Raw genomic sequence first — 27,661 nt, 5'->3', positions numbered from 1 at the left:
GAATAGGTAAAATATATCCAAGCCCTTCCATTTAAGGTGATGGATTACCCTGTGCTTGTCTGCGCTATCTGGATTGGTTGGAATTTTGTGCAATTACTATTTTACACAGCAGCGGAGTATCTGTGAAGTGGATATCAATTGAAACATATTTTGCTTTTCAGACTTGCTTTTTCAGGTTTCACAAAACATTTAATTAGTGATAATCGGCTTTTAACCAGCCAGAGCACACTGATGTGATTCTCTGCCTCTCTCCCCCATGGTTCTAGGCATAGTCTGTACCCTTCAGATAAATTGCTTGCAGTCTGGAGAACATCCTAGCCAGCAGGAAGGGGAAGAATACGGATGGCAGTTGCATGGGGAATAAAGAAGGTGTTGTGTATAATGTGGTTTCAGTGAAGAATATCCTTCTCCTTTACTTTTCAGAATGGTGAACTTGGAAACCAGCCGGAGATTGCAAAGTCTCCTTTCCCTTGAGGTTGCTGGTCAATGGTCGTCATCTACCACACCCAAGGAAACTAGAAGAGCTCCACGCTAACTTCTGTAAGTTTTACTTCACTATGGAAGATCAAATGATTTTCTGGCTCAGGTTTTGTGATGTTCGGCATCTGCCTTGGACCTGGAACTTGGAAAAGGGATCGTTCCTGAGGCACGGTTAAGAGACAGAGAAACCAGCCCCAGACAATGAGCACTTTAAGTAGCACTGGAATATTACGCAGCTTAACAACAGTGTCTGTTACACTGGATTTTAGTTTGCATGGTGGTCTGATGGCTTGGTCCTTAAGCAGCAATTTGACTCTGAACCAGAGTTTGCCTACATCTGATCCTCTCAACGCCTCTGAGAAGGGCGAAGTCTCTCGGATGTCCGTGAGGGAGAAGAATTGGCCAGCCCTCTTGATCTTGGTTGTCATCCTGCTGACCATTGGGGGGAACATATTGGTAATTATGGCTGTGTCCTTGGAGAAGAAGTTGCAGAATGCCACAAACTTCTTCCTGATGTCGCTGGCAGTAGCAGACATGCTGGTGGGTATCCTGGTCATGCCCGTGTCGCTCATTGCAGTCCTGTACGGTAAGTGCCTTCCCTCCTAGTTTGAATATTTGCTTTTGCAGGGAGTCCCCTGAGGCTGCAGCAATCTGTTGTGCCCGATTTTCCCTGTGCTGGTAACTTGGGGAGTATCAGTGTGCACTTGGTCATGGCTCTGGGCTGAGGTTCAGTCTCTGCTGGGAGCAGAGATTGTGTTCACGCTGCCACGAATGACCTGTGAATAATGTCCAGCTGTGGGGTTCCTATTGCTGAGGCCACCGAGAGAATCTGTGACAGCAAGTCAGCTTTTTACCTTTTGGTTGGTTGGACTGCCCCAAGACTGAGCTTGGACACAAGAGCTCATAGAAAATCTGAGGAGTGTGTGTTCATGACTGACCCAGCTCGAAGCCAGGTCGGGATCTGTCCTTGAGCTCCCACTGCTGTGATCATTGGGATTTGAGAAAAAACGTGGATAAGAAAGGAGGTTTGCCCTAGTAGATTTGGCATTCAAATAAAAGCCTTCACTCCTGGCGTTTGTACCTTTCAGGGGGTCATTTTGCCTTTCTGTGCCTCAGTTCCCTATCTCTAACCTGAGAATATGCCCTATTTTAAAGCACCCAGAGGCCTGCCTATATAGGTGTAAACATTTACTTCTCCCCATATTAGGGTCCGTGTATTTGCAATGAAGTGGGGCAGTGCTGCTGCACTGAGGTGTGGAGTCACTGTTAGCACTTCAAAGAAGTAAAATATCAAATATATCTAACTTTCATCTGGCTGGGACTCCAAATCCCTTTGTTCAGTGGGGTGCTAGGAATCTCCATCCCTGGATATTTCAAAGGGGTATTTCATTCTCCTCTGTATCTTTGATCATCATGTTTGTATACTCACATATCAATTTTATAATGTGTGTATTTCATAGATAAAACTTACTAATTTTTGAAGTCTGTTTTAAGATTTTCTTAGAAAGGTATTTTAATATTAATATTTCTTGGAAACAAATAATGCTGTTTACTTACAAATTTGATTAGAAATTGGTTTACTGTCCTATAAAGTAAAATGTAGGGATATTTATCTGACTTCTTCACTTGCCTAAATGAGTAAGTCTGGCAGAGATTAATTCCTAAAACACATTGATCAAGCATACATCATTCCAAAGCTTATATAACTTGTCTACAGTGAGTTAAATCAATATGTGATTTAGGTGCAGGCCTAGCTGTGGAGATCTTATGCACAAAGATCTTTTATTTTGAACTGTCAGAATAGTTCCATCTCTAAATCTTGTGTGTATTACAACATGTGTATTTTATTTTTAGCATTTTACTCCAGCTCCCGGGAGCTTGAAAAGGAGCATATAAATACTGAATTATGTGACTGACCTGCACTTGCATAAATTCTGTGTTAACCAGTGACTCTAAAAAGGTGAATTTATGGAAGTGGTCTTCCTACATACATACTTTCAAGGTCTTTGGAAAGTAATAGAAATGGATTTTCTGTTCTGCCTAGAAAATGATTACTTAAGGTAGTTTAAAGGTGTAAAGCATGCCACCCCTTCAGCAGCAAGGAAATACCTCTGATTTGAAGAGGCATTGTAATTATTGCCCTTTTTTTGCCAGAGAGCCAGTATTAGCTGCTGATAACCCAAACATTTCTCCACAAACAGCACCATGTAAATTTTTTTGGCAAAAATTGTAATTTCAGGACAGACATGGAAGATTTGTGGAAATACTTTGAGAAATGAAGAGGTTGTTGGGGCAGTGCTGGGTGCTGGCACCAAAGCAGGCACGTTGCCTTCAGGCTTTGTGAGAGGAGGAGGAAGAAAAGTTCCATTTGGGGAAAAATGGAACTCAGAGGAACTTGTGGATTGATTTGAGTAGGACCCCAGTGAAATAAATTTTTTTATATTATTTAAGCTATTGTGTTTAAGCTATTAAATTGTGGAAGCAAAAAAGGGGGAAATAATCTTACACCAGCAGAATTCTCATGAGGGTAACTGGGGTGCCTGGCCATGGACTGAGCAGGGAGAGTGTTACTGCTTGGAAACATAACTGTGAATGTTCAGTCATTTTTACTCTGTATAATTTACCTTGTGCATTCTATATATTCTACATAATCTTGTTCTGGGCTGTTTCAAAGGCTGCCATATGCTGTACTGAGAAGTATATGCAGCACACCTCTTCCAGATTTGTAGAAGTCACTTTTAATTTATGTAATCAGAGAGAAACCTTTAAAAATACATATAACAAATAGGAGAGTGAAGAAATTACTTTCAAGTTTCCACATCAGCTCCCTCAGCCCCAAAGATAAATTCTAGTTGACAGAGTAGGCTCATTTCCTTACTTTTGGGCTAATAAGGTAAATGAAGCAGATTTCACTTCAAGCATAACCAGAAAATTGAATAGACACCCTCCACAAATACTTCTGTTTTTTTGGTGGTTTTCTTAATTAAAAGTAGGAAAAAATCAAGTTGTAAGTTAATTCAAGAGTCTTATAAAGGAAGGGACAGCAGGATGCAGCATGATGGATTTTTCACCCATTAATCAGGGCTCAGACATATTTATCAATTAGTCTTTCTTAAGAGTCTTACAGTAATCGATGAGTTGCATTTGACAACCAAGAACATTTTCCCTGGCATGTAATTCCTAAAGAACTAAGCAAATTAGTGTGCTAATTAGTAAGGGTGCTTTGGGCAGAGTAAATGAGAAATGTACACAGCTTCATCTCAATGGAGAAATGCCTGATTAATTAAAAATACTGATATGATAGGGCATCAGGTGTCTTGCACATGGAGGAGCTTCTGACAGCAGACTGAGGTTGTTTCCTCACCTCTGAGGGCTTTAGGGACAAGCAGCAGTGGGTTTACATCGTGTCATGCGTTTATGAGCGAGAAACAGAGGGCTTCTCTTCCTCTGCTTGTGCTGGTGAAGGACTGCAAGAGAATCTTGTCAGCTGAGCTGAGTGGACACTGCAGAGGATATTGAGCTTTCTTGGTTCTATTGCAGAAGGTTCACAGCTGCCAGCAAGTTGCCAGGGTGTGGCCAACAAGCGGCCAGCAGTCCCCTCTGTGACTCCCAGTGCAGGCTCTCTCTTCCCTTTGTGGTGCTGGTGGCTGATGCAGCTTCCAGGGGGGCTGGCACTGGATGCAGCATTCATCAGCCCCAGCTGCCAGAGCAGCGTTACAACCACATTATTGTTATTATTGATAATTGCCATCATTATCGTGTGGTGATGTGCTGAGCACTTGGGCAGACTTTGATGTAGATTTCCCTGCAGATGGGGGGAGGCAGTGCAGTTCAGCACTCTGATGTGACATTCAGGTATCTAGAACTGATCATTTTAAAGATCATACCAAGTCATGGGTTTAAATGCATCTTGACTGCACTAAGTTCCAGCTGACAGTTGCATTACTTTCAGAAATTATTATTTCTTCCTTTTAGATTTAAATGCGTAGTGTTTCTGTTTGTGCTGAGTAACCACTACATTTTATTCTTCTGCTAGGGTGTGAGTGAATGGAAACTCCTACACTGCTTGCATTATCTGTGTCATAAATTCAGAAATGGGACTATTTTTTTCTCTCCAATGACACCTTGTACCTGGGATGTGTCCAGTGAAATTTATATCCAACTGGATGTATTAGGGGTTTTTTTTGCCATCAGTAGGATCCACAGGTTGCCTACACTGTGTGCTCACCCAGCAGCATTTATTCTCTTTCCAAGTCCTTAAGCTTTCTTGTAACCTCAGCTAACCTAAATAATTCTGTGAAATCTGAAAACCTACTACATCATTATTCACCCTCTTTCCAGATTATTAGATACATAGGAAACTTTAGTTGAGATATTGAGTGTCCTGCTACTGAATTTTCTCCACATGAACAACTGCCTGTTCACCTGATGTGACAAATGGGATTAAGTTGTGGTGTATCTGTGTTGCTGTTGGGAAAGAAAGCTCTGTATGGTGTGCCCTGAATCCATAGAACAGCTTCTTTTCAGCTACCCAAGGTTTAAATTGTGCTTAGAGTGAGAGGAGGGAGGGAATACTAAATAGATACTCTCTGTATCTCATTGAAGATGGGTCCCTGGTTGTAAAATATCTCGAGGCAGCTAGATGTTAACTTGCAGGATTTTTCAGAGCCATTGAAAATTTGGCACCATATGATGGTTCTCTGCTTGATCACATTTGGAAATAGCATTAGGAACTCACACAGCTTTGGCTTGCATTGGTGGAAATCTGATGGCTTCTGGTCAGGTGAGAGTCAAAGGCTGAAGAGCTGAAATCAGCACAGGAGCTCGGGACTGGAGAGGGTGGTGATACCTGTCAAGAGGAGGGAGGGATGCTCCACACCTTTTCTCAGCAGTGATTAAATCTATTAAACCTATATTTGCATCATCCTCTTCCGAAAACATTTGAGTCAGAGATTTAATTGTCATATTGAAAGCTGGATTTGCTCCACACACATAAATTTCCTCTCAGTTTCATTTCTGATTTTGTCTGAGGTTATCCATACTTTATAACTGGCTTTTTATCTAGTTTATTTTACTTTTTTCGTTACACTTTTAATGTTGGACAATAAAGACTGGAAGCCAGATGAGTGAAGAAAGTCTCATCATCTGAGCAGTGCAAAGCACTTTGAAGGAAAGACCACAGTGCTCTGTAGTACTTTAAAGTCATCTTTAGACTTACTAAGGCAGAATTTCTTTTAAAAATTGTCACAGCAATTTAACTTATTCTAGCCTTTTGTTACTCCTTCTCATTATTTTGATGCATGTTTTTAGTGATGCCTTGTCTGAAAATCTCCTCAAGATTTTTTATTCTTTTGTTATGAGAGATGAGAAATAAAATGGCACCAATATGAGATGGATACACTCATTTGAACTTGATTTTTTTTTTTCCTAGCTGATGAAATTTCACTTGTTCATCCATGCAGCCTCCCCATCCCCAGGACTTTCTTGACAGGCAGGTTGCGTATGGCTCTAGTGCAATATTCTCCATTGAGATAAAGATTTCATATGAAATTAGCAAATTAACATGAATTTTTTCAATTCCTTTCCATGTCTTTCCTTTGGTCTCAATTAATTTAATAGAAAAATCTGCTGGACACTCTTCTAGAGGCATGTTGCAGTCTTAGAGTAACTATGCTAAAAACCCAAAACCCAGCTTGTTAGCCCTGATGAAGGAGTGCCGAGGGTTGACCAGGAGTGAAGAGGAAACAGAAACGGTGTAAAACCATGGATGCAGTTAAGCTGTTTATGTGGGCACCCCCACCCTGATACAGACACAGTGCTTAAAGCAGTTTTTATTTTCAACCAAGTAAAATGTCACCAGTAACACTTGTACTGATTGTTCCTCTTGCCTGGCAACATTCATTTAACTGTAGGGGCTTCCTCATACATGCCTTTCCAACCCCTATTGAAGTTTTAGTCCTCATCAGATTAGGAGAAAGATCCAAAACTGGGCAGCCCATAAAACTGGAGATGGGTCATCTCCACCTCCTCCATGATGAGCTGCAGCTGTGCTACATAAAACAAGACACGCAGCACTGATGATGAGGTTCTGCTCTGGGAAGGGGACAGTGAAATTTTTCCTGGTCAAGCTTGTATCTTGGCTTGCTTTCTACTGAATTTCTCCTTTTGGGAATGGATTTTGGTTACAAGACTTGCAAGCAATGGAGCAGTCCATAAATAAGTTGTATATGTTCAGGGAAGCAAGTCAGGGAAGTCTCTGGTGCCTGCAAACAGTCTCTTGTCAATTTGGAGGTTTATTTTAATTATGTTAAAGTACTAATTGGAGTTGTAGTTGTCTTTTGAACAGTGTCTCAACCTAAATTTGGGTAGAGCAGGAAGAGCTACAGAGTGTGCTTGGATCTTCTGGAAAGCAGTTTTTCCTCATTTCTAACACCTGCAGGTGTTAGATCTGTCTGTCTTCTGGTAGATTAAATTATAACAGTGTTCAGCACTTGACCTGCTATCACTTCTTTGGGCAGATGGTCATGTACTTATTGGTAACTGAGCTGGTTTTTCTCCTTGTGCTGCACCTGTACAGACACATCTAGGAAGCTTGTCACTTTTAATGTAGTAAGAACAGGCCCCATAAAAATTCAGATTTTAGTAAAACCTTGGCTTGCATTGTAAATTCCTCCTAAAAAATTCCAAGGGACCTGCCATAAGTCTTCTGTATGGATGCTCTTTTCTCTCCCTCAGGACAAGTCTGTCCCTTCCTTAGCAGGCATCTGTGCTGCAACAGCAGCTGGAAATCTGCAGTATTATCATGTTAAGCAGGATGTGACAACCAGGAATATACATCTGAGAGGAGCAGGCAGTGCCTGCTGGTAGTGCACCGCAAGCATCACCTGAATTGTATCCTCAGAGCCCTGTGCCCCACTAGAAAGGACAGCAAGGCAGCACCTGGTGCCAGCAATCCCCCAGGTTTGTCTGGCAGCATGTTTTGAGTCTTTCCTCCACCCCATGTGAGTGTGCAGCTGCCCCAAACCCTGACCCAGGCCAGGCTCTTTGCTGTGTCCAGGGTGTAGGGGCCAAAGTCAGAGCAAGTGTTTGGGGCTACAATTCCTGGGGGCAACCAGCTGCAGTTATCCCCTGGCCTCTGGGGTATTTTGGTATCCTTACCTGCTCTGCTGTGTGTTACCTGAGGCAGCACGAGTGACCTGGGGTTAAGAACTGGCTATAAAAAGGGCACATGTCCCTCCTGGCCTCTCAGCAAAGCTTTGTTATGTCCTGTCCTGCCCAGCCATGGACAGGAAGGTCAGTTCCACAAGGTGTTCTGCTCTGCACTTTCCTCCTGGAAATGGATGGTGTTATTCTTCATTAGATGCTTCATTAGGAAGGGACTGCTTTCCTCAGTGCAGCCCCCTCTCCCCTGCAGCTGCTCTGCTGCAGCTCGTGGGAGCCTGGACTCTGTTTTGCCATGCACCATTTGATGTCTTGTGGGAAAGTGGGAGATAAGGAGCTCTTTCTGGCTACTGCTCTGGAAGCATCCCGAGGAACATGTCATGGCAAATAAAGCTGTTTGGAGTGGTTTTGTCTAATTGCATTTTTGATTGAAACTGTGGAAATGGATCCATGTCTGCAGCACTTCTCCTGGGAAGCTGGAAGAGGGATGGAGTTGCTCTTGTTGCTGGTGAAGTTCTTTGCAGCATGTGGAGCCCAAGTCCCCATTCTGCCAGCTTTATGGTGATCTGTTGCAAAAAATTAAAAATTTAGCCAATAGCACAGTAATCACTAGGGTGTATCAGACTATAATTTAAGCCATAAACTAGAATTTCTATCTTGAAAATATGTATTTTTTAATGTAACTCTTCTTGCAAAAATCAGATAACTTTCACATTTATTCTAATGCTGAATGAAAATGAATTTCCAACCCTGTAACACTGCTGGGAAGCTCAAATTCTATCCAGCGTGTTCAAACAGCGAAAGCCACTCCAGGGCCGTGGAGCTGTGAGATCCAGTCTGCAGATTGCTGGTGTGTGCCATGAACTGGGCAGCTCTCTGGAGCCTGTGGGAAACAGGAGCTGCTTTCTGTGGTCAGCAAGCAGCTTCCTCTGAGGAAAGGGCTCAGTGTGTCCATCTGACAGTGATGCCAGCTGCTCTTCCTGAGCTCCCCACCATCTCACGCAGGAGCTGTTCCCTACAACTTCTTGCCCATTGCTCAGGGCCATCTGCACATGGCAAGTCTTTTCTTATTTCCAGGAGGAATGCAGAGGACCCCTTGCCTTAGGTCTCTGATCTCGCTTCCTCTACTGCTGAGCTCTGGATGACGCAGCAAAGGCTTTGTGGTGCAAAGATAATTTTCACCAGAATAAATCAATGCCAGCCTTCAGAGAGAGTTTCAATGGCACCTTGCTTACTGCTGTGGGTAGGGCCTGGCAGTTTTGTGCCAGCTCCTTGTGACTCATTTGAGCTCAGCTATAATCCACATTTTGGAGCATTCGTTTATAGGACTCTGAAGACCAAATTCTGCTGTCAGATAAAAAGGAAGAACAGTTGCTATTTCATTTTTTTACCACCTGCCTCTTTCTTGTTATTTCTTCCCTCTGTGCCACCTGTATATCATCCAGCTCTGACTTTGGCTGGCTTCTTCGAATAGGCAGAGATATTCTTTACTGCCCTTGCTCCGTTTGTTCCCATTGACAAGAGGAGATTGTCAATCCACCAGCATTAGGAGAAAACATGAGAGAACAATAAACATACCACATTTGTAAACATGCTTTTTTTGCTCCTCTAAACCCCTTGCTGTTAAGCAACCAGCTCCTCTGCCTGCTGTGGGTTAATGGGGCTGTTAGCCTGTGATCTGCCAGGGATGATGCTGCTGCCCATGGAGCTCAGGCTGCTCAGTCCAGCGCAGATGAACAGAGCACAAACACTTCCAGCAGCTTCTGTTTCTGGTAGCTTCCATCGTGGGGGCTGGTCACAGAGAAGGCTGCATGGCTGCTTTCTGTTGGCTGAGATAAAACGTACTGATTTCACTCCCTTTGAGTGAGATTATGTTAGATTTAGATAAATAACATCCCTCTAGAGAGGGGCAGAGCATCCCAAAACACCCGGGTGTGCACTCCAGAACAGGATGCACCTCAGGGAATGAGGGGTCTGTGCCAGCAGCCCAGCCTGGCACCGGGCAGGTCAGATATGTGCGAGCCACAGTCTTGGCACGTGGCAGCACTGCCAGACTGGGAGTTAATCCTGGCCCTTTTCACGGAACAAACACGGAACAAACATGGAAAATGTGCTTATAGCCCAGATTTTCACAGCTTGCCAAGGGATACTGCAGAGACTCATTGTTTGCCCCAGGGGTCTGACAGGGGTTTTTTCGCAGACAGAGCCTCTTGCAGAAAGGCCTGAACAAAACCAGTTATTATAACCTGCGTGGAATCATGAGGCCATATTTCTGAGATTTAAAGTGACACCTCAAGTTTCTCCTAAATATGGAAAAACGAGAAACAGGAATGCTACGGAACACCTTAGATTTTGTTTTCTAGATGGATTGCTCCTCCTTTTTTTTGCTCAGTGGCAGCAGGCTGCAGGTAAGCATGGGGGTCCTGGGGAGTGGCTTCCTACAAAATGCATGAGGGGAGATTCTGACTATTCTAAATTGACAGGAGCATTGACAGGACATTCAGAGAGGCTAACACTTTTGCCAGAGCAATTTTCTGTCTCCTCCAACCTCTTTACTCCCTGCCTGGCCGTGACTAAGGTTCTTGGCGTGACAGCAGCAGCATCCTTCAGCTGAGAAGGGTCTGAGGTGTTTTGCTGCTCTTCTCTGAGTCTGAGGAAATCTCTTCTGCCACTGCAATGCAGCTCCTTTCGTGCCATTGCTGTTTAGGTTTCAGCACCTTCGTCCAAAGCACAAGCCAGTCTCCTGTTAGAGCTTTATGGAACATACAGGTAAGAGAAATGAGCTGGCTTTTGTCCAGGTGAGGTGACCCAGAGTTGCACAGTGTGAAGCCTTCTGCTCAGTGCTGAAATGTGCTCCTGGTCTGTGCAGGGCCTGGTTCTAAAGTGTGTTTCTGTGGGCCTCTATTTGCTTAATGTGGTTTGGCATGAAAAGTTTCTCGTGATTGGTTTGGTGAGGCTGGTTCTCCCTAAGGCGCTTGTGTGTTGCTTTTCCTGCTGCAAAAGGAGCGAATTCCTCTCTTTTGGGTTGGCTGAGACTGTTGAGGGGTTTTTGTTTGTTTCATTGGTTATGTTATAAACCAAAAATAGTTAAAAGATAGTGGAAGCAAAGTCACCTTAGAAAAATATTGTGCTGAGTGACATAACTCAAGTAAGAAAATGAAATCACAAAGATCACAAGAGGAGTTTACTGATCCCACAGAAATGCAAGGTTGAAAAGAACTTTATGACTTCTTGTGGGCTGTTGTTTGCTACCAAGTATTATTAAGACACTGAGCTGCTGCAGTCATATCTTCCATTTTCCAGAGCTTCTTTCCTTTCAGCTGCCTTCTTTGGGGACGTTGAGGACAAAATATGTGTTTTTCAGCGTGCAGCAAGAGAAAGCCAGGACAAATCTCTGAACAACTTATTACAAAATCAAAACCCTTAAATTTATTGCAAAAGGCAGTTTTTAAACAGAAAATCCTAACAGTGCAGTGTGAAAAAAGCAGAGCCTCCATTCACCTTTGTACTTTGCAAGAGGCAAATGTGCTTTGAAACTTTCCCTCAAAAGCTGATAAACTGGGCTGCTTTCCCTTTTCAGATTTATCCAGTGAAACCTGTTACCAGAATTTCCCCTCTTACGTCTCTACCAGGGCTCAAGAAGTCATCACTGGGTCAGTTGGGCCCATCATCTCTACCCTGTTTGAGATGGGATCTGAAACCAAGCCAGAAGCTCAGTGGCAATGAGAGCAGGCTGCAGAGCAGGTTAGGTACCAAAGCCTCAGTGTGCTCTTGGTAAGTGGGGACAAGATTTTTGCACCACTGCCAGCTCCACAGCTCAACTGGAGATGTGGTGTCACCCCAGAACACGCCATGGAAGCAGTTCTAGGTAAGCACAAGCCACAAGCCATCCCCCAGGCATCTCAGACAGGATGCTTCCTTGGATTCTACCTCTACAAATGTGGAGAAGAAGCTGGCAGAGTCCACCTTTGCCCTGCCTGCTCCTGAGAGGTGAAGGGAAATGTTGAAATACTTGAGATGATTTCAGTGGAGTAAATCCTATTATAGTAGTTGAACATATGGCCTTATATTTCACTAGTTTACCCACAGCTTGTGTGCTGCATCCAATCAAGCAGCTATTTTTCATATTTTAGACATTAAATTGGATGGGCCTGTCTTGCCTGCTTGGTGAAATTGAGAGTTGTCCATGCAAAATAAATCTTTTATGTGCAAGAATGACTCATTAGAATAATTTTGAACAGCACTCATTTAAATGTTTTTATTTAATGCAAATAAAGTTTTAGATCCAATTACAGTTTTTATTTCATCCTTTTGCTCAAAATTTTTGGAAGATGCAACAGGTTTTAAAACTCACAGGAGTGTAAAGCCCCCAAAATCTGGAGTGTGTATAGTTACATTCCTGTTTTATAGATCCCTGTTTTACTGATGTCAATTTAAATACAGCAGCAGTTTTAATGCCATCAGTGCAATCTTCTCATGCCCAATTTGCTTCTAGATCAGTGAAGCTAAATGTGCTTTAAAATGCATGAATCTTTATTTACTTTTTATGACGATAGCCTGTTAGATCCAGTAGTAGTTTTGTAAGTGCATTGCCTCATTGCAATTAACTTTTATGAGTTTGGTTGAAAAGAAATATAAACTCACATGCTCTGTAGGAAACCAGAAATTGATACAAGATAATGAGAAAGCTGGAATTGTTATGTATAAAAAGAAAGACCCTATGATGATAAACTTTCCATCTGTAAATTTGGTGCTTCATAAAGGCACCAGTCAGATCATGGAGATTCCAAATAAAAGGAAGACAGGTTATGTGTTAGCCACAGACAGATTTAGCCTCATCTGAAAGTAAGAGCAGCACCAGCTCCAGGCACTGGAGCCATGTGAGAGACAGCCAACCAGAGTCCTCCTTGGGTGTGTTTCATCCCCATTCCTAAAATTTTAAGATCAAGAGAAAGGATTTAACTAGGATTGCAAACATTTTACCAAGATTGAGTTAATTTTAGTCTGTGTCAGTGTACATACAGATTTACCTGTCTGTTCCTCACCTGCAGATGAGGAACAGATGAGTAAAATGTTCACTGCCTCCCCAACCACACCACAGAGCCTGGTGTCCCAGCACCTCAGTGTGCAAGGGAGCTGCCTGTACCTGACTGAAAGACTAGCAACTCCTCTTAATCCTTACCCAAACGTTAGTGGAGTGAGAAACAAAATATTCTCTACTTGCAAGCAATTTGTGACCTAAAGTTTAAGACACAGTTGTGATCACAGGTGAGCTGTGACAGAGGAGTTCATCTCAATAGCTTCAGCCACTCTGCCCATCCTGAACACCCCCCACCAGTTATTGCTTCTACTTCTGTTTTCTCTTACCCACAAACCCCTTGTTTTCCTTCCTAGAAGGTGACTGCAGCTAAATCTAGCAAGACTTCCAAGTATCTAGGACATATTATCTCATGCTGAGAACTTGCTCTCTTCTTGCTAACCTCAGCAGAGAGAAATTGGGCTGAGGAAATAGTCAGTAGAATGTGTTTCTCCACACTTGTCAAGGAGCAGCTATGATTTCCAGGAATGGTCCTATTGCAGTCTTCTGTAAACATTAACATATGGCTCATTTTCCTGTGCTGGCTGCAGCTGCAGAGAGCAGAGAACCTGAGGGAAAACCCAAAACTCCGAGGCTGGTTAGCTGTGTTTCTGTTCTCTCTCTGGACTTAACATTAAAAATCTGTTTCATCCTCCTTCAGTCTGTGTTCATAGAATCATTCAGGTTAGGAAGGACCTCAGAGATGATCAAATCAATCTATTAACCTGACTCTGTCAGTGGCACCACTAAACCACATCCCTAAGCACCACATCCTCATATCTTCTGAGCTCTGCCAGTGACAGTGACTCCATCACTTCCCTGGGCAGCCTTTTCCAATGCTTGACCACCCTTTCCATGAAGAAATTTTTCATAACGTCCAACCTAAACCTTCCCTGGCACAGCTTGAGGCTGTTTCCTCTCGTCACTCAGGAAGTTTGCTGTTGGATGCAGATGGGTGCCTCATCTGCATTTTGCTGTTTGGTGTATTTGTGTACCTCTTATCATATTTAGTGCTTTTACTGTCTTATGTTATGGGAAGCGTTTTGTGAAAAGGAGTGTGATTTCTTTTTAGCGTATGGCAACTTTATGTGATCAATGCAGTAATATCATAATTTCTTGCCTTAAGGGCTCAGCCTGAGTGCTGGTGACATGCCAGGACCTCATCAATAGACTGCTGCATTTTTAGAAGAGGTGCATATGGTGGGCCAGCTCAGCCTTTTGCTCAAAAATATGGGAAAAATCACTGCCATTATGCAGGCCAAAACATACATAGACAGCTGCTTTACACAAAATGGAAAGAAATACAGAGAAGTGAGGTGAAATCTCTAGAAAGCTCTTGAATAGGTTGTAAGACAAATATCCCAGTGTAACACATTTGTTTAAATTATGAATGTTTCCAGGATTGGGTCAATTAACTCCGAATTTACTTTTTTGTTCTACTTCCTTTCCCATTCATCACTTGAATTGATATCGTTAAATTCTACTCAGCAAATTATGATCTTACTCTCTCTATCCAATTCACATGACATATTCCTTGAAATTCTGGTTCTAGAGTTGTCCATTATTCATTAAAATACCCTCATAAGTTAGTTCACTTCCCTGAGACCTAGTAGTGAGGGTAGCAATAAGTTCCTACTTTGTGTTTTATCAGCACATGCTGGGAAACAGGCTCTGATGTGATTCATCTGCTTGCATGGAAATTAAATGAAAATTACATAGATGGAAGAGGGGCCACATGCCAATTGTTCTGCCTTGTACTATTTTGCACACTGCCTCATTGACAAAATACAATCTTTTCCTGAATGGACAATTTATAAGAGAAACAGAATGGATCCTTACTGGCTATTCTGCCAAAATTGTCATTAAAGATGCTAATAGCATGTGGGGAATTTGTGCATGAGCCTGTCATGGAGCCTAAGCTGTGATTAAAAATACGTGCTATGCCAAAATTTTGTTTTCATGCATTAATTTCAAATGTATATGCCATTTTTCCAGTCTCCCTGTTTTCTGGTTGTAATAAGTTTTATTGTTGGAAAAGTTTACTATTCCTGCAGGCAGTCTGATAAGCACAGTGACAGCAGCGGGTTCAGTGAGTGAATCTCTCCTCCAAGATGCTGTCTTGCTTTCTAGATGAAAAAGGTTCAGGACTAGAAAGTTCAATGAGTAATATACAAACATGAAGTGTTCCTCTATCAGCTCTTAGGTGTGAGATTTGATGGGCAAGGCAGGATGGTTGATAAGGCTCTGTTGATTCATGGTTGTTTTTTTGGGTGGTTTGATTTCCATTCCTGTTGACATATTGGTGAGAGCCTCACTTCTCCAGCTGTGCAGCAGTTATCAGGACAGACCAGTTGTTATTCTGACCAACACCTCTCCATCTTCTGATGTGTAATTTGTTTTGCAATGTGTTTATTTTTGGTAAGTTTTGGGCGTTTCACTTGTTTTTATAAACGTCTATTTCCATCCTCAATCAGAGGCAGCAGCTGTATGGAAAGGTCTCAGTGTTGTTGAGATATGGAAATTGTATGACAGGCTTTTACCATACCTATTTGGCACCCACTGGGATGCAGGAGACTGGAAATGCGTGTCTGACATCCATGAATATTGATGGCTGGTTCTGGGAGGCAGCAGAGCTCTGCCCTTCTGTCTGCACGTTTGCTCGGAATGGTAATTACTTCTCGCTCCACTATTTAAATTTTGGGTTTGTTGGGTAAAATTTTGAATTTGCCAGTTGGACTTCTGTTGATTTCTTCTGGTCAGTCAATTTGAAAATAACAGAGAGAGAGAGATTGCATTTTAGCACAGGAGAAGCCAAGAGCAGTGACTCTCTTGTTCAAATCTAGCTGGCTGTGTCCATCGAAGAAGCGCAGCAGCAGAACAAGGTTAATTGATTGATATACCACAGCAAGCTGATGTTGACAAGCATGAATACAGGAAAAACAGCTTTCAAGATTAAGTCCTTTAAATATACTTTTTGCACCTTACTTTATATACTTTCCATAATGATTTTTCCAAGCTTTTTCTAGTCCATATTCAGATAGGTGTTTCTTGTATCTTGGGAGTAGCTAATTATGCTACAGCACTCATATTATTCATTTGTATTTGTGAAATTTAAGAAAACATTTAGAATTTTAGAATATCCTATGAGTTGGAAAGGACCCATGAGGATCATTGAGTCCAACCCCTGGCTTGCACAGGACATCCCAACAACCCCACCATGTGCCTAAGGACATTGTCCAAATGCTCCTTGAGCTCTCTCAGGCTTGGGGCTGTGCTTATTTCCTTGGGCAGCATGTTCCAGTGCCCAACCACCCTCTGGGTTAAGAATTTTTTCCTAATATCCAACCTAACTCTGCCCTGACTCAGCTTCCGGCCGTTCCCTCAGGTCCGGTCTCTGGTCACCAGAGAAGAGATCAGTGTCTGCCCCTCCTCTTCCCCTCATGAGGAAGCTGCAGACCCCAGCAAGGTCTGTCCTCAGTCTCCCCTTCTTGTGGCACCCAAAACTGTCCCCAGCACTTGGGGTCAGGCCTCCCTGGTGAGAGCAGAGTGGGACAATGCCCTCCCTTGACTGGCTGGCGATGCTGTGCCTGATGAACAGCACCTATTCTATTCTGTTTTGCTGGATTACTATGTTAACACATTATTTTATTATTGTAGTTATCACTGGGTTTGATTTGTAATCAAGTGCAAGATTACACTGTAATAATAGTGTAACCATGATAATAAAATAATGTTGCACTTGATTACAAAGCAAAAACAAGTCTATCAAAACCCCCAATGGTATAACTTAACTAAATATAATTTCTTTAGTTTCCTTTACCACCTCATGAGACCACTATAATTTTCTGGGTAATAGTATTCTTTCTAATATATCAGCACGCCCACGCTTCATTTATCCATGTTAAATTAAACTTCTACTTCATGTTAATGGAACTTACAATAGGCCTACAATTTCTGCAAAACTCAAAGGAGTACAACTGTACCCAGAGGGCGGTCACATGTTAAGTTTCACTTTCTCTGATGTTACCCACCAGAAATAGGGCCCACATGCTAAAACACTGTTATGGGAAAGGGGATCACTTGCCCTGCCCTGCTGTTTTCAACACAGACCTTCTTAGGATTCAAAACTGTGTATTTGCATTTGTCAGAGACAGCCAGGATTGTTGTTTCTGCCTGTTTGTTTTCTTTTTGGATGAGGAGTATCACCTGAATTTCTGGATATGAGGATGGAGGTACATGTGTTAGCTTAGTCTGACATGTTTCTAAATCTTTGGAAGTGTAAGAAAAGCTGTGCTGAGTTGACTCTTATGTGTCCTCATGCAATGGTTTGACAAAAATTGGGCATTTTATAGGCTGTAAACGCTGTGGTAGAGAAGCACCATAATCTCAGTTTAAATCACATTCCAACTTCAAGTCTTTTGTGGTAGACTCAGGGAAGTGAGCAGTTTTAATTAGTAACAAGTTGTGCACAAAATGCTTGCAGTAATGCAAATCCTTAACATCCTATTATGTGGTTTTACAAGTTGGATTGTCACACTAACTGACAAATCTGTTGCTCAGAGGAAAGGGGCGATTTAAAATCATGTTTCATTAGGCTGGTTGGGGTGTAGCAGCTGTACTGTGAGGGCTGGGGGTGAGCAGGGTTGCAGGAGCCCTGTGCTTCTCAAGACAGACAATGCAGCTTCATTCACGGGCAGCCTTCCCAGACCCCTGCTTTCCCAGGGTTGCTTTGAATGCTTGTGACAGGGTGATGTGCCCTGTTCAGAGCAAGGGGGCTTGGGACAAGGCAGCCTTCTCTGAGCATCATATCCAGATGGGAGGTTGATTCCCAGCCGGTCTGAATGAAAAATCCTACAGGAGAGCCAGGAATTGAGTCTCTGATCTGTAGCACTGGCTGCTCCTGGGTTGAAGACAGAGTCATCCTGCAGGCCTTGACAGGTGCAAGGGGAAGCACTGCAACATGCCAGGGTGAAGGCTGCAGGCCTTCTTCCCTCCAAGGCATAATGCAGAGACATCCCCAGGCTGTGATCCTGTCCAGAGTCCCCACTGAGGTGTTGGATTAAACACGAGCCTTTAATGTTTGTACTTCTTTGCCACCACAGAAATGGAGCAGGTTGCAGCAGGGGCTCTCTGCTCACACACCCATGTCCTGTGGGTGCCTGGGCTGTCTAGGAAAGCCTCTTGTGCTGCTGAGAGAAATGAGCTTCCTGGCAGGCTTATCAGCCAATAAAGCTTTCAGACCTCATCTTCTTGTGGAAAATTATTTTCCAGGCCTGTGAAAGAAGCCTCCAGGGTTTCCATGGTGTGGCAAAATGAGGAAACATCTAAGTATTATGGGAAAACAGGGAAGTGGGGAAGGACAGCTAGGTAACTGAGGTTGACTTCAAACTTTGGAACACTGTGCTGGCAGATAAAGGCTACTGAAATTATATTTTTCAAGTATTGTGCAAGATTTGAGAAGAGGTCAAGCAGTTAAATAGCTTGGTCGAGTTTAGCTGCACTTGTTTAGCTCCTCTCTTACTGAGGAATACATCTTATTCCTCAGTTAAAAGACAATTGTCAGCAAAATTCCTCCGAAGTTTTAGTCTGGGTCACACCACATATCAAGAATCCTAATGGATAACTGGGTGCATTTCTGGTTGCAAACTGAGCATATTTTGCATACTTGCATGGTACAACAGGTTATTCCTATAGAGTATAGAACTGATTAGCAATACATGCATTTTCTAGATTGCTGTTAGAGTTCTTTAATTAAATCTCTGTCTCTTGTTTGCATACAAGATGAATTGCCCTCCACTCCTGTTTCAGGGAATGACCATGATCCTTCATTCTGCTGCCTTTTAATTTGGGCAGGTTGCACATGCACAGATTTTTATGTTGAGTTGGCACATGGTGATCAACAAACTCCTAGAGAAGTGACACTTGCTCACATGCTCACACACTTCCTTGGGATTACTGCACATGGAACAGTGTTCATGAGCAAATTATTCCCTTGAGACAGCCCCTGAAGGTGCTGTTTCCAGTGTGCTGACCTCAAGTCTGATGTTTCTGCTGTAGTGAGAAGTGTGTCTGTTCCCAGTCCGGAGCAGTCTGGGCACAGGGGCAGAAATGCTTTGCAAGTGGGAAGTGTGCACCTCAGGTATGCAGTGACAGCAGGACAGTAGGTGGCACTCAAGGATGAGGGCCAGAATTTCTAGGCTTCTTAGCAGCCCCCAGATAACTGCTTTTGGCAGTGGCTTCTGTGGAGCACTCTCACACTGGCATTCCCACCTGTATAATCACATAGAATCAGAGATGCCCATTGCCTTGGAAGGAGCTAAACATGGACTGTGTTTTGCAAATCCTGCTCTGAGAAATATCAGGAATGAAAATAATTATCTCTAAGCATGACCAAAATATAGCTTGTTTCCTTTGGTTGAAGTGGTTTCTTGCCAGTATCAGTCTCACCAAGTGCTTGTAATGGCTTCTGACCTCATCAGACAGCAAACCGTGCCTCACGCTGGCATGAAGTGCATCCAGACCACTAACCCACTGTCCCTAATTGAAAAGCTGATTCACTGAACTCCTCCAATGTCCCTAAATTCCCCAAAGCTCTTGAGTGTGGGTTGCACTTGGCTTTGGCATGGGACTGGTGCAGGTGCACGGCTGAGCTGAATGGTGGCCAAAACGAGGATCACATCCTGGGCACATCAAGCAGCCTGCAGCAAGAGGGAGGCAAAACCTCACATCATGCTTTATATCCCAAGCCATAGGGGAAAAAATACAGAGTGTGCATGTCAGGTATAGCAGACCAAACATCTGCACCTGTATGCTCAAAGCCAACACTGCTGGTTTGCAGAACATGGTTTACAGTGAGTGTAAATTCTTATCAAATTTGTCATCTTCCTGTAATGTTTAATAAAAACCTTGGCTAGTTAAAATGACTGACCTGTATTCTCTGAATAAGGAACCCTTTATATTAAAAGAAGAAAATCCTTATTTTATCTCTTTGTGAAATCAGATATTTTATCCTGATTTGGAGGCCAGTTTGTCCAGTTGCACTGTCAGGAGGGAGCCCGAGCTGAGAAAGAGGATTAATCCCATGCAGGCTCCAAGGCAGCTGCCAGGATAGCACAGACATCTGAATTGCCACTGAGTTATGCTGAAATAAAACCAAATACCTAAAAAAAATCCTCTCTATGGTTTTGTGTCCTCTCACTAGCCCCAGAACCCATCCTAGGATTGAGGCATAGTCTAAACTCGATTTGATCTTAGAAACTCTGGGTTCAAGCAGATGGCTTCTTTGTTCCAGCCAAGGTAACTGCTCAGCAGTCAGCTGTAATTGAATAATGCCACATCATTTTAAGTTCTGAATTTTAGTTTCCTCAAATGATCTGTAGGCTTTGGCAGCTCTTTCTTGTGATAATGGATCTTTCTCAATTATATCAAAACTGGGGGAAAACCACCTGTTACGAACACGTTTGTGCACTTTGCTAGGAGACAGACTTTTTGAAAATATTTATATTCTTATGTTTAGAAGGTATTCCTGTGAGATCTGTGTTCACTTGTGGGCTTACTTTCCAGTGTGGTGTGCATTCAACTGTTGCTTTAGTTGTTCAAATAACAGGTGAAGGCTGATCTATGACCTGCACGATGGAAATTGAAGGAGAGGACGCTGTCCTGATGGTGTGCTGACATACAGAACATCAGTAAATAGAAAATGTTTACTGCAATGAATATTTTATTAGACAGTGGTTCCATTTAGATAAATTATTATGAAGGACATGTAGCTCAGAAGTGTGTGAAGAGATCATAGCTCTCGTGGAGTTAAAATGCTGGAAGGAACCGTTTATATGAAAACTTGCTGAAACAATTCAATTAATTGTACCATTGCTCCGTTAACTGTCCATATCACTCAATGCAAAAATTCCAGATGCAACTACAGATGCTTAAACTGCGAGCAGAGAACATTATTGAGCCTGGAAATTTTTCCTCTGGCTTCAAACTTAATTTTAGTCTCTGCCAATAAATGAAAATATCAATCTAACACATGGATTTTTGGAATGACAAATCGCACCAGAATAATTTTATATTTCCATAAGAGAAGAGATGCTGACATTGGGATGAAAACAACATTCCCTAGGTTTGCTTCTTAGCAAACATCTCATTTTATTATCAGGGTTGTTTTAAGCATAGTATTTGGAAAGCTGGCTCCTTGCATTTAAAATATTACTTAAATGGTATTCAAGCAGCCTTTCCCTAGCTCAGATAATTATATCTGTTCTAGCTTTAATTTTCCCTCTTTTTTACACATCCTGTCAAGACTGCAAGTCATTGCAATACTGGATAGAAAGGAAAATCTAGCAGTTATTTAAAATTCTTATAACAGCATAGTGAGTGCAATTGTTTAATTTGCAATAAAATACAGTCACATCAATTAATCACTGTAACTTGTGAGATGAGAACCAAAATATCTTTGGAGGCACATTCAGCTCCTCTGGAGTTTCCCTCAGTGAGGGGGGATTTCCAAAGGAGACCACACCGCTCCGTGCCCATTTCCTGCTGCTCCCTGCCTGAGGGCCACTTGTGCTACATTGACAGCTCCAAGAGTTGAAAAACAAACAGCTCAGAGGAAAACTGAAGCTCAGGAATGGTGTCACAGCCCAGTTGGATGTGATCAGTGGCACAGATCCAAATAAATCCTTTGTGTGGTGTTGCACTATGGCAGAGCAGCATCTTCCACTCGCAGATGTTCTGGTCGAGTGTAGGATGCCAGCCGTGATCTCTCCAACGCTGTGCCTGGACAGAGGGTCACCTCCTTTTCTTACTTGGTGGTCTCCTCCACTCTCTTGGCCATCACATCACCTGAGAGCCCATCCTCTGCTCAGCACCTGCTGGGACACTCAAGCATTTTTGAACTTGCAGCACTGACGAACACAGTCCTCCTCCTAAAAGCCACCATCATTCTTTGTGTGTAACTATGTCCCTGTGCTTGGCTGGGCTAGAACATGTGCTGCTTAAGGGATCCAGATAGCCTTAGGACAGCCTTTTCTTCCTCTAGAAAAATGCAAACTAGAAACTTAAAGGTAAGCTTAATTTCTCATGTAACTTGGTGCCCAGGAGTTCAATATATTGGAAAAACATTAAATTCCACTCCATTGATGAGAAAATCAAAAGGATTTGCAGTGCTGCCCTTGAGACCGGTTTTATTTAGCCAGGGGTCTTGGCTGCGTATGCCTGAGCCCCTCTGTGGATGTGCTGGTAAACACTGATGACTGTGGGGAGTCAAGCAAGACGTTCTGTACTTCTTGGGCACGATGGAGATTTTCAGCACCCTTGGGTGTGTGGCTCTCTGAGTGATAGAGGTGCCTCTGAGTCATTTGTCTATGTAAATCTGAGGAAAACAAACTAGCAGAAAAGAGATAACATAGCTTTACACTTCCTGATGTGGTATTTCAGACTAAGAAACGCTTTACTTCCTAGGTAAGAGAGAGAGAGAGAGAAAAGAATCATTTAAATTCTTTCATTCCCTTGGGAATAGTGCAATGCAGTAATGTTAAAACTGTATGTAATTGCTTTCTATTTTTGTAAAGCCTGTGGCAGCGATGAAACTTTAAAGTGAACACTGGAAAGTCTGGTTCAGACAAAATTCTTCAGTTTTCAATGGTGCAGCGGGGATAAAAAGCAGTGGGAAAGAGTAGGCTTTATTCTGCAAAGCACAACAGTGGGTTTCCTTGGAATGTATGAAGGAGTCTTCAAAAGCTGCAAAACCTATCAGAAAGTGACAGGTCTGGGGTGTTTTCTGGGTTGCTGTTTGCGTTGGCTGCTGCTGCTGCTCTCAGTTCCAGCAAGGAAACCCAAGCGAGCGCTGTCATTGCACAGGGCACTCAGCTCAGTTTGGAATTCTCAGGGAATGATCTGAACCATTTCCTGATGCCTTTGTGACTGACTTTTCCAAGAGTCAGAGCACGACACAGAACAGTGGGTCAGTGTATGGCCTGCAACAGATCTGTGGCAGCTGCAGGATGATCCAAAAGGTGCTTCAAGCACGCGTGGTGTTGCCATTTTAACTGCTGGGAAATTGTGCTTTGTACTGGGATTTATTCAAACCCCTATGTTTTTTCATTCAATTCATTAAAGTAGTTAGAAGTGAATTGTAAAAACAGTAAATATCAGAAGCCTAAAAGGAGAAATATTACATGTATTTTAGTTTCTAGCCAAGCCAATGAACAATGTTAAAAGGGGCTTTTGAACACATAAGCATCTTTAGTACTTATTCTGCACCTGTTAGCTCTGTTTCTTTTATATAAATAATATATATAGTGTGCATATATGTATATGTATGTTAAATGTCATAATGAGGCAAAATATACCCTTTTTCTTCCTGTGTCACTTTGAAGGATGGTTTTTATCCTTCTATCCATCCCAACAGATACTGGCTAAACACAACAAATGTGTTCTGAAACCTTTTCCAAATTCCTGTTCATGGTTGGAAAAGAAATGATTGATGCAGATTGTTGTGAGTTTTTTCATGGAAAAACTCTTGAAGATACTGAGATGAATTTTACATAATTCTTCATTTTATTGTGGTGTAAGCAGGTACTTTGTTGCTGTTATTCCAGATTTTTCCTAGGTGTTACACCACATTTTCCCAGGAGATTTCCTGGAGCAGATTGCATTCTAGAAGTACTGAATATGTACAAGTAACAGCCAGTTTAAATTTTTTTTTTCAGTACAGCCATTCTCCTACAATCTGGAGTAATTCTGTTTTACCATTTGACATATTTAATTTTATTTCCATTTGCTGTGTTTTGGATTATTCAGTCACCTCCTGCTATCCAGCTGGTAATTCTGACTCTCATGCACTGAACAGTACAATGCCCCTAACAGTGCTAAGAAACACTTTTTATCCATATGCATAAAACCTCTGACAAAGGTGACTCAGTTTCATAGCTGTCATCTTTCTTGATGGAAAACACAAGAAATGTAAGGAACTCTTATCTGACAGCAAATTAACTACACACAGAGATGGTCTGTCGCTTTGCCAAAATGCTTTTGAGTTTCTTTATTTTTCTGCCAACGGTTTTTGCTCATCTCAGCTGTTCAGGGACACAGAGCAACTGTGGTTTGCTTTTTCACCCCAGGGAAGGAGATGAAATCCCACCTGGGGATCATGACCCCTGGTTAAATATGAGTGTTTGTCCCATGTGTCCTCGGAGGAACCACATCAACCACAGATTCCATGAGATGCTATTCAGCACTGGAGGCTGAAGCAATATTCTGGAGAAGTTTCCTTCCTGGGTTTTTTACGCAATAGTTTTATTCTGACCAGAGCCAGAAGCTAACACTGATCTCAAAGTAATATCACTGCAATAGTCTTCTATACTCTTTTCTCCGTGAATTTGGCCATTGTAAACATCTACCACCCACAAAATATCTGGAGGCACAAAAATCTGTGGTTTGATTACATGCTGGGTAAAGAAATACCAACTTTTGTTCTGATCTGCTGCATTCATCTAATTCCCTTCAGCACTCTCCTATCTGGTCTACCAGCCAATGCATTAAATATATGATTTTAAGGGCTCAGATTAATTCAAGGTACAAAAATCAGAGTTTCTTACAAAGAATTTGGTTTTTTGGTTCCGCAGGTGTTTAGCACTGTTTCATTCTTGAAGCCAGATTTGGACTGAGATGAATGTTTTCCACTGGAAATGCAATTACTACATCTTAGAGGTGCTGGGGTCCAAGAATTCATTTCACTCAGTCATCTGCTCTTCTAAATATAGGGTAATTGCTATTCTTTGTAAATGAAATAAGAGAAAAAAGAACAAATTAGAGAAATGTTATCCTCTGTAATTAGAGTGTTTCTGAGGATAAAATTGTTTTAAAGGTATAACATCGTTAACAGATTTTTTTTAAATCCTTGATTGCATCTTGGCACAGTCACAGGGCACATTTCCTATGTTTCTATACATTTATTCAAAACAGAATTAGAATAAAGCTGTTTTTCTTTTTTTACAAATTACTGGCTTTGTAGGCTGTGTAGGTGTTTTTCAAAGGCACGCACCATGCTTACTTAAAAATAATTACATTTTGAGATAGAATATATATTATGCCCTTCCTATCGAGCTACAGTGATGTGTTACAAGCTGCCACTCTACAGATTTCCAGGGTGACATTTTGTTATTGCAGATCATTTTAGGAAACTTCCTGAGAAAGTAAAATATCTACTCGTACAACTGGCTGTTCAGCTAGAAGTGTAGTGGAGTGCCCTGGGACAGTAAAGACTAACAGGATTTGGCTTTAGGAGAACTCTCATCTCACCTTTATCTTCAAAAACATCCTGGCGGTTGCCTGGGCAGTAGTTCTGAGCAGCATGGCTTGGATCTGTTGGTGGCTGTGGCTCCTGCAGGGCCAGGGCTGACAGCAGGTGATGTCTCCTCTCCTCACACCGCTTTTGCTGCTGATAGCTTCTTGGTTGCGAAGCTGTGCTAGTTCACATCAATAGCAGAAGTTGTTCCAGGGGGGAATCAGTCACTGGAAGTGTTTGGATAGCTTGAAGGAAGAAGTAAGAGAGGCTATTCTTCATTCAATAATGCTGAAAAGGTGGTTGCTGTAGAAACCTCTTCCAGGTCTAGCAAATGTCAGGCATCAGACTGTACCCACTGCAGCACCGTGGATCAGACTGGAGTCGCTCCCACGCACAGGAAGCCTGGAGGCCGAGTGTCTTTTTCTGGAGACACTGGAGGTTTCCTGGCCATCTGCCTGATGTGGGGAGTAGCCATCAATGTCACTGTTCCCCTCTGCAGAGGCTGTCTGCAGAGTCATGATCACGCTGCACAAGCTCCCAGGGACTGCTTGCTCCATCAGGGCACACTCAGGGCCTTTGTGCTCATGGTTCATCTCAGCCTGCAGCACAAAGCTGGCTCTGGCAACTCAGAGGAGAAGTAGGGAGGGATAAAGTGTGCTGAATGTGTTTTAGTGTGGGTTGGCAGAGAAAGCCTGGGGCTGTACAGGAAGCACGGCAACCGCTTGTAGGATTTCTGACTTGTTCTTCCCCAGAGCATTCACTGAGGCATCATTAAACACCTGGCAAATCCAAGGTGTGCTTAGCTGCAGCTCTGAGCTCAATTGCAGATTGATGCCAATGATGTCCTCAGCTATTGCAAAGTGTGAAGGTGAGCAGGAGGCAGAGAATTTGATTGTAGTGTTATAAAGGGGCTGAGTCATACTTAATCAAGCTCTATTCATTTGTACAACAGAGGTGCCTTTTAAAGATGCACCAGCCACAAAGTGCTTTACTTAGTTCCCTTTGACAGGGACCTCTTAAATGCTTGCTGCTGTGGATTTCAGTCCACTTACAGTCCATTTAATAGACGTGGTGCAAACTCACTGAAATGAGTGGCTTATCTCCCCAGAGCTGAGGTCTGGCTGTGTGGGTTTGGTGAGTACTTAGCGCTTCATCTGCGTGTTTCCCACTGGTAAAATGAACTAATGTGTCCATCTTGTTCTGCTGTGCTCGTTGTGAAAGGTTCCTGGGCTTCTCTGGGACATTTCATAATAATTTACTCTGGTTCAGTTAATCTCAGGTTTCTGCATGAAGGTATCCTGGGTCTCTCTTGGCTGGGTAATTTGTTTCAAACTATGATTTCTGAGACTAATGTTTCATCCTTTCCATTTGAGATCAGTAGGATGGAGCTGCACTATTCTTAATATAACATTGATTCTGCAGACTGGTGATTCTGATCCTTGGGTTAAACGTCAAGATTGCTTTAGATATCCACGTTCTGAATGAAGACACAAGAATATCTCATTATTCAACTATTATGAAGTCTCTCATGTTTTCAGCTGCTATAGATACTCTTGATTTGTTTCAATAAGAAGCCCAGAGCTTGACAGGATGTGTTATTGATCACGCACAATCCATGCTGGACACTGACATGGGGGTGTCATTCACAGATCAATTTTCTCTGAGCTTTGATTTAAATATCAGTGGCACTTGAGGATCTTTCTGGGTCACTTTTATTCTCAAGCTGTACTTCAGCACTGAGTAAACAGTTTAATAAGTGCAGGCACCCAAATGAGCTGTGTGCCAGCTGCTGTCAGATGTGGCTATCGAGTCTGTTCTGTTTGCTAACATAGATTCTGTAAAGAATAACACTACTCTGTCTACCTTCAAAACAGTTTTTGAATTTCAGCCACTCAATCCCAGCTTCTCTGTAAGGAGAAAAGTATCCCTTTGATATCACACACACTGCCTGGGGAGAAAAGGTGAAGTAGTGCCATTTAGCTATGTGTTAGACTGTGCAGAAAAACTGTCTGCTACCTTTCTCCTCAGCAGACAGACATATCAAGGGGGTTTTAGAAAGGATCTGACTGAAGTTAATGCCACAAAGTGCTTTGCAATCTGTGAAAACAATGTGATGAGCAAGTTATAAAGGAATGTAGTATTTGATTTTGTAAAGATATGGAAGAAAGGTTAAGAGTGGGGAACAGAGCTGAAGTGGTCACTGCCCTTTAGCCACTGGTCACAGAAACCAGATGTGTGGGAAATGGCTATGGGTTTACGGAGTGTCCAGAGCCAGGAACTGCCTGCAGAGAAGTCCCATGAGAGGTTTCTTGTCCACTCCTCACGCACATGCCCCTTACTGGTGTCACAGAGCTAAAATATCCCAATGGTTTCTCAGAAATGATGGCCTAGCTTCCCAAATTATTTCCTTTCCTTTTTTTCCTTTCATTTCTTTTCTCTCTATGTTTCAGATTATGCTTGGCCTTTGCCTAAACAGTTGTGCCCTATATGGATTTCCCTAGATGTGCTCTTTTCAACTGCATCTATTATGCACCTCTGTGCCATCTCTCTTGATCGGTACGTAGCAATTCGCAATCCCATTGAGCACAGCCGCTTCAATTCCCGCACCAAGGCCATTATGAAAATTGCTGCAGTTTGGACCATATCCATAGGTA

General features: G+C 42.5%; 1 protein-coding gene across 7 annotated transcripts in view; it reads left to right on the top strand.

Moving 5' to 3' along the window:
- Positions 1-27,661, top strand: part of HTR2C (5-hydroxytryptamine receptor 2C) — a 263,086-nt gene that overhangs the window by 223,300 nt on the left and 12,125 nt on the right. For 5 of the 7 annotated variants that reach the window (XM_042039841.1, XM_042039840.1, XM_042039842.1 and 2 more), the window contains 2 exons: positions 424-1,066; positions 27,458-27,658. In XM_042039841.1, coding sequence (XP_041895775.1) covers positions 682-1,066; positions 27,458-27,658 — 586 coding nt within the window. In that variant the 5' untranslated portion in view covers positions 424-681. Of the gene's footprint in view, positions 1-423; positions 1,067-24,358; positions 24,485-27,457; positions 27,659-27,661 lie in introns of those variants that run through there. The other 2 variants (XM_042039846.1, XM_042039845.1) reach the window with 2 other exon arrangements.

This window comes from Corvus kubaryi, unplaced genomic scaffold (genome assembly GCF_017639235.1).
Source record: "Corvus kubaryi isolate FWS band 111438036 unplaced genomic scaffold, C.kubaryi_AGA036_p1.0 37395, whole genome shotgun sequence".
In the NCBI taxonomy this organism is placed as follows: domain Eukaryota; kingdom Metazoa; phylum Chordata; class Aves; order Passeriformes; family Corvidae; genus Corvus; species Corvus kubaryi.
This window is presented reverse-complemented; position numbering and strand designations above follow the sequence as displayed.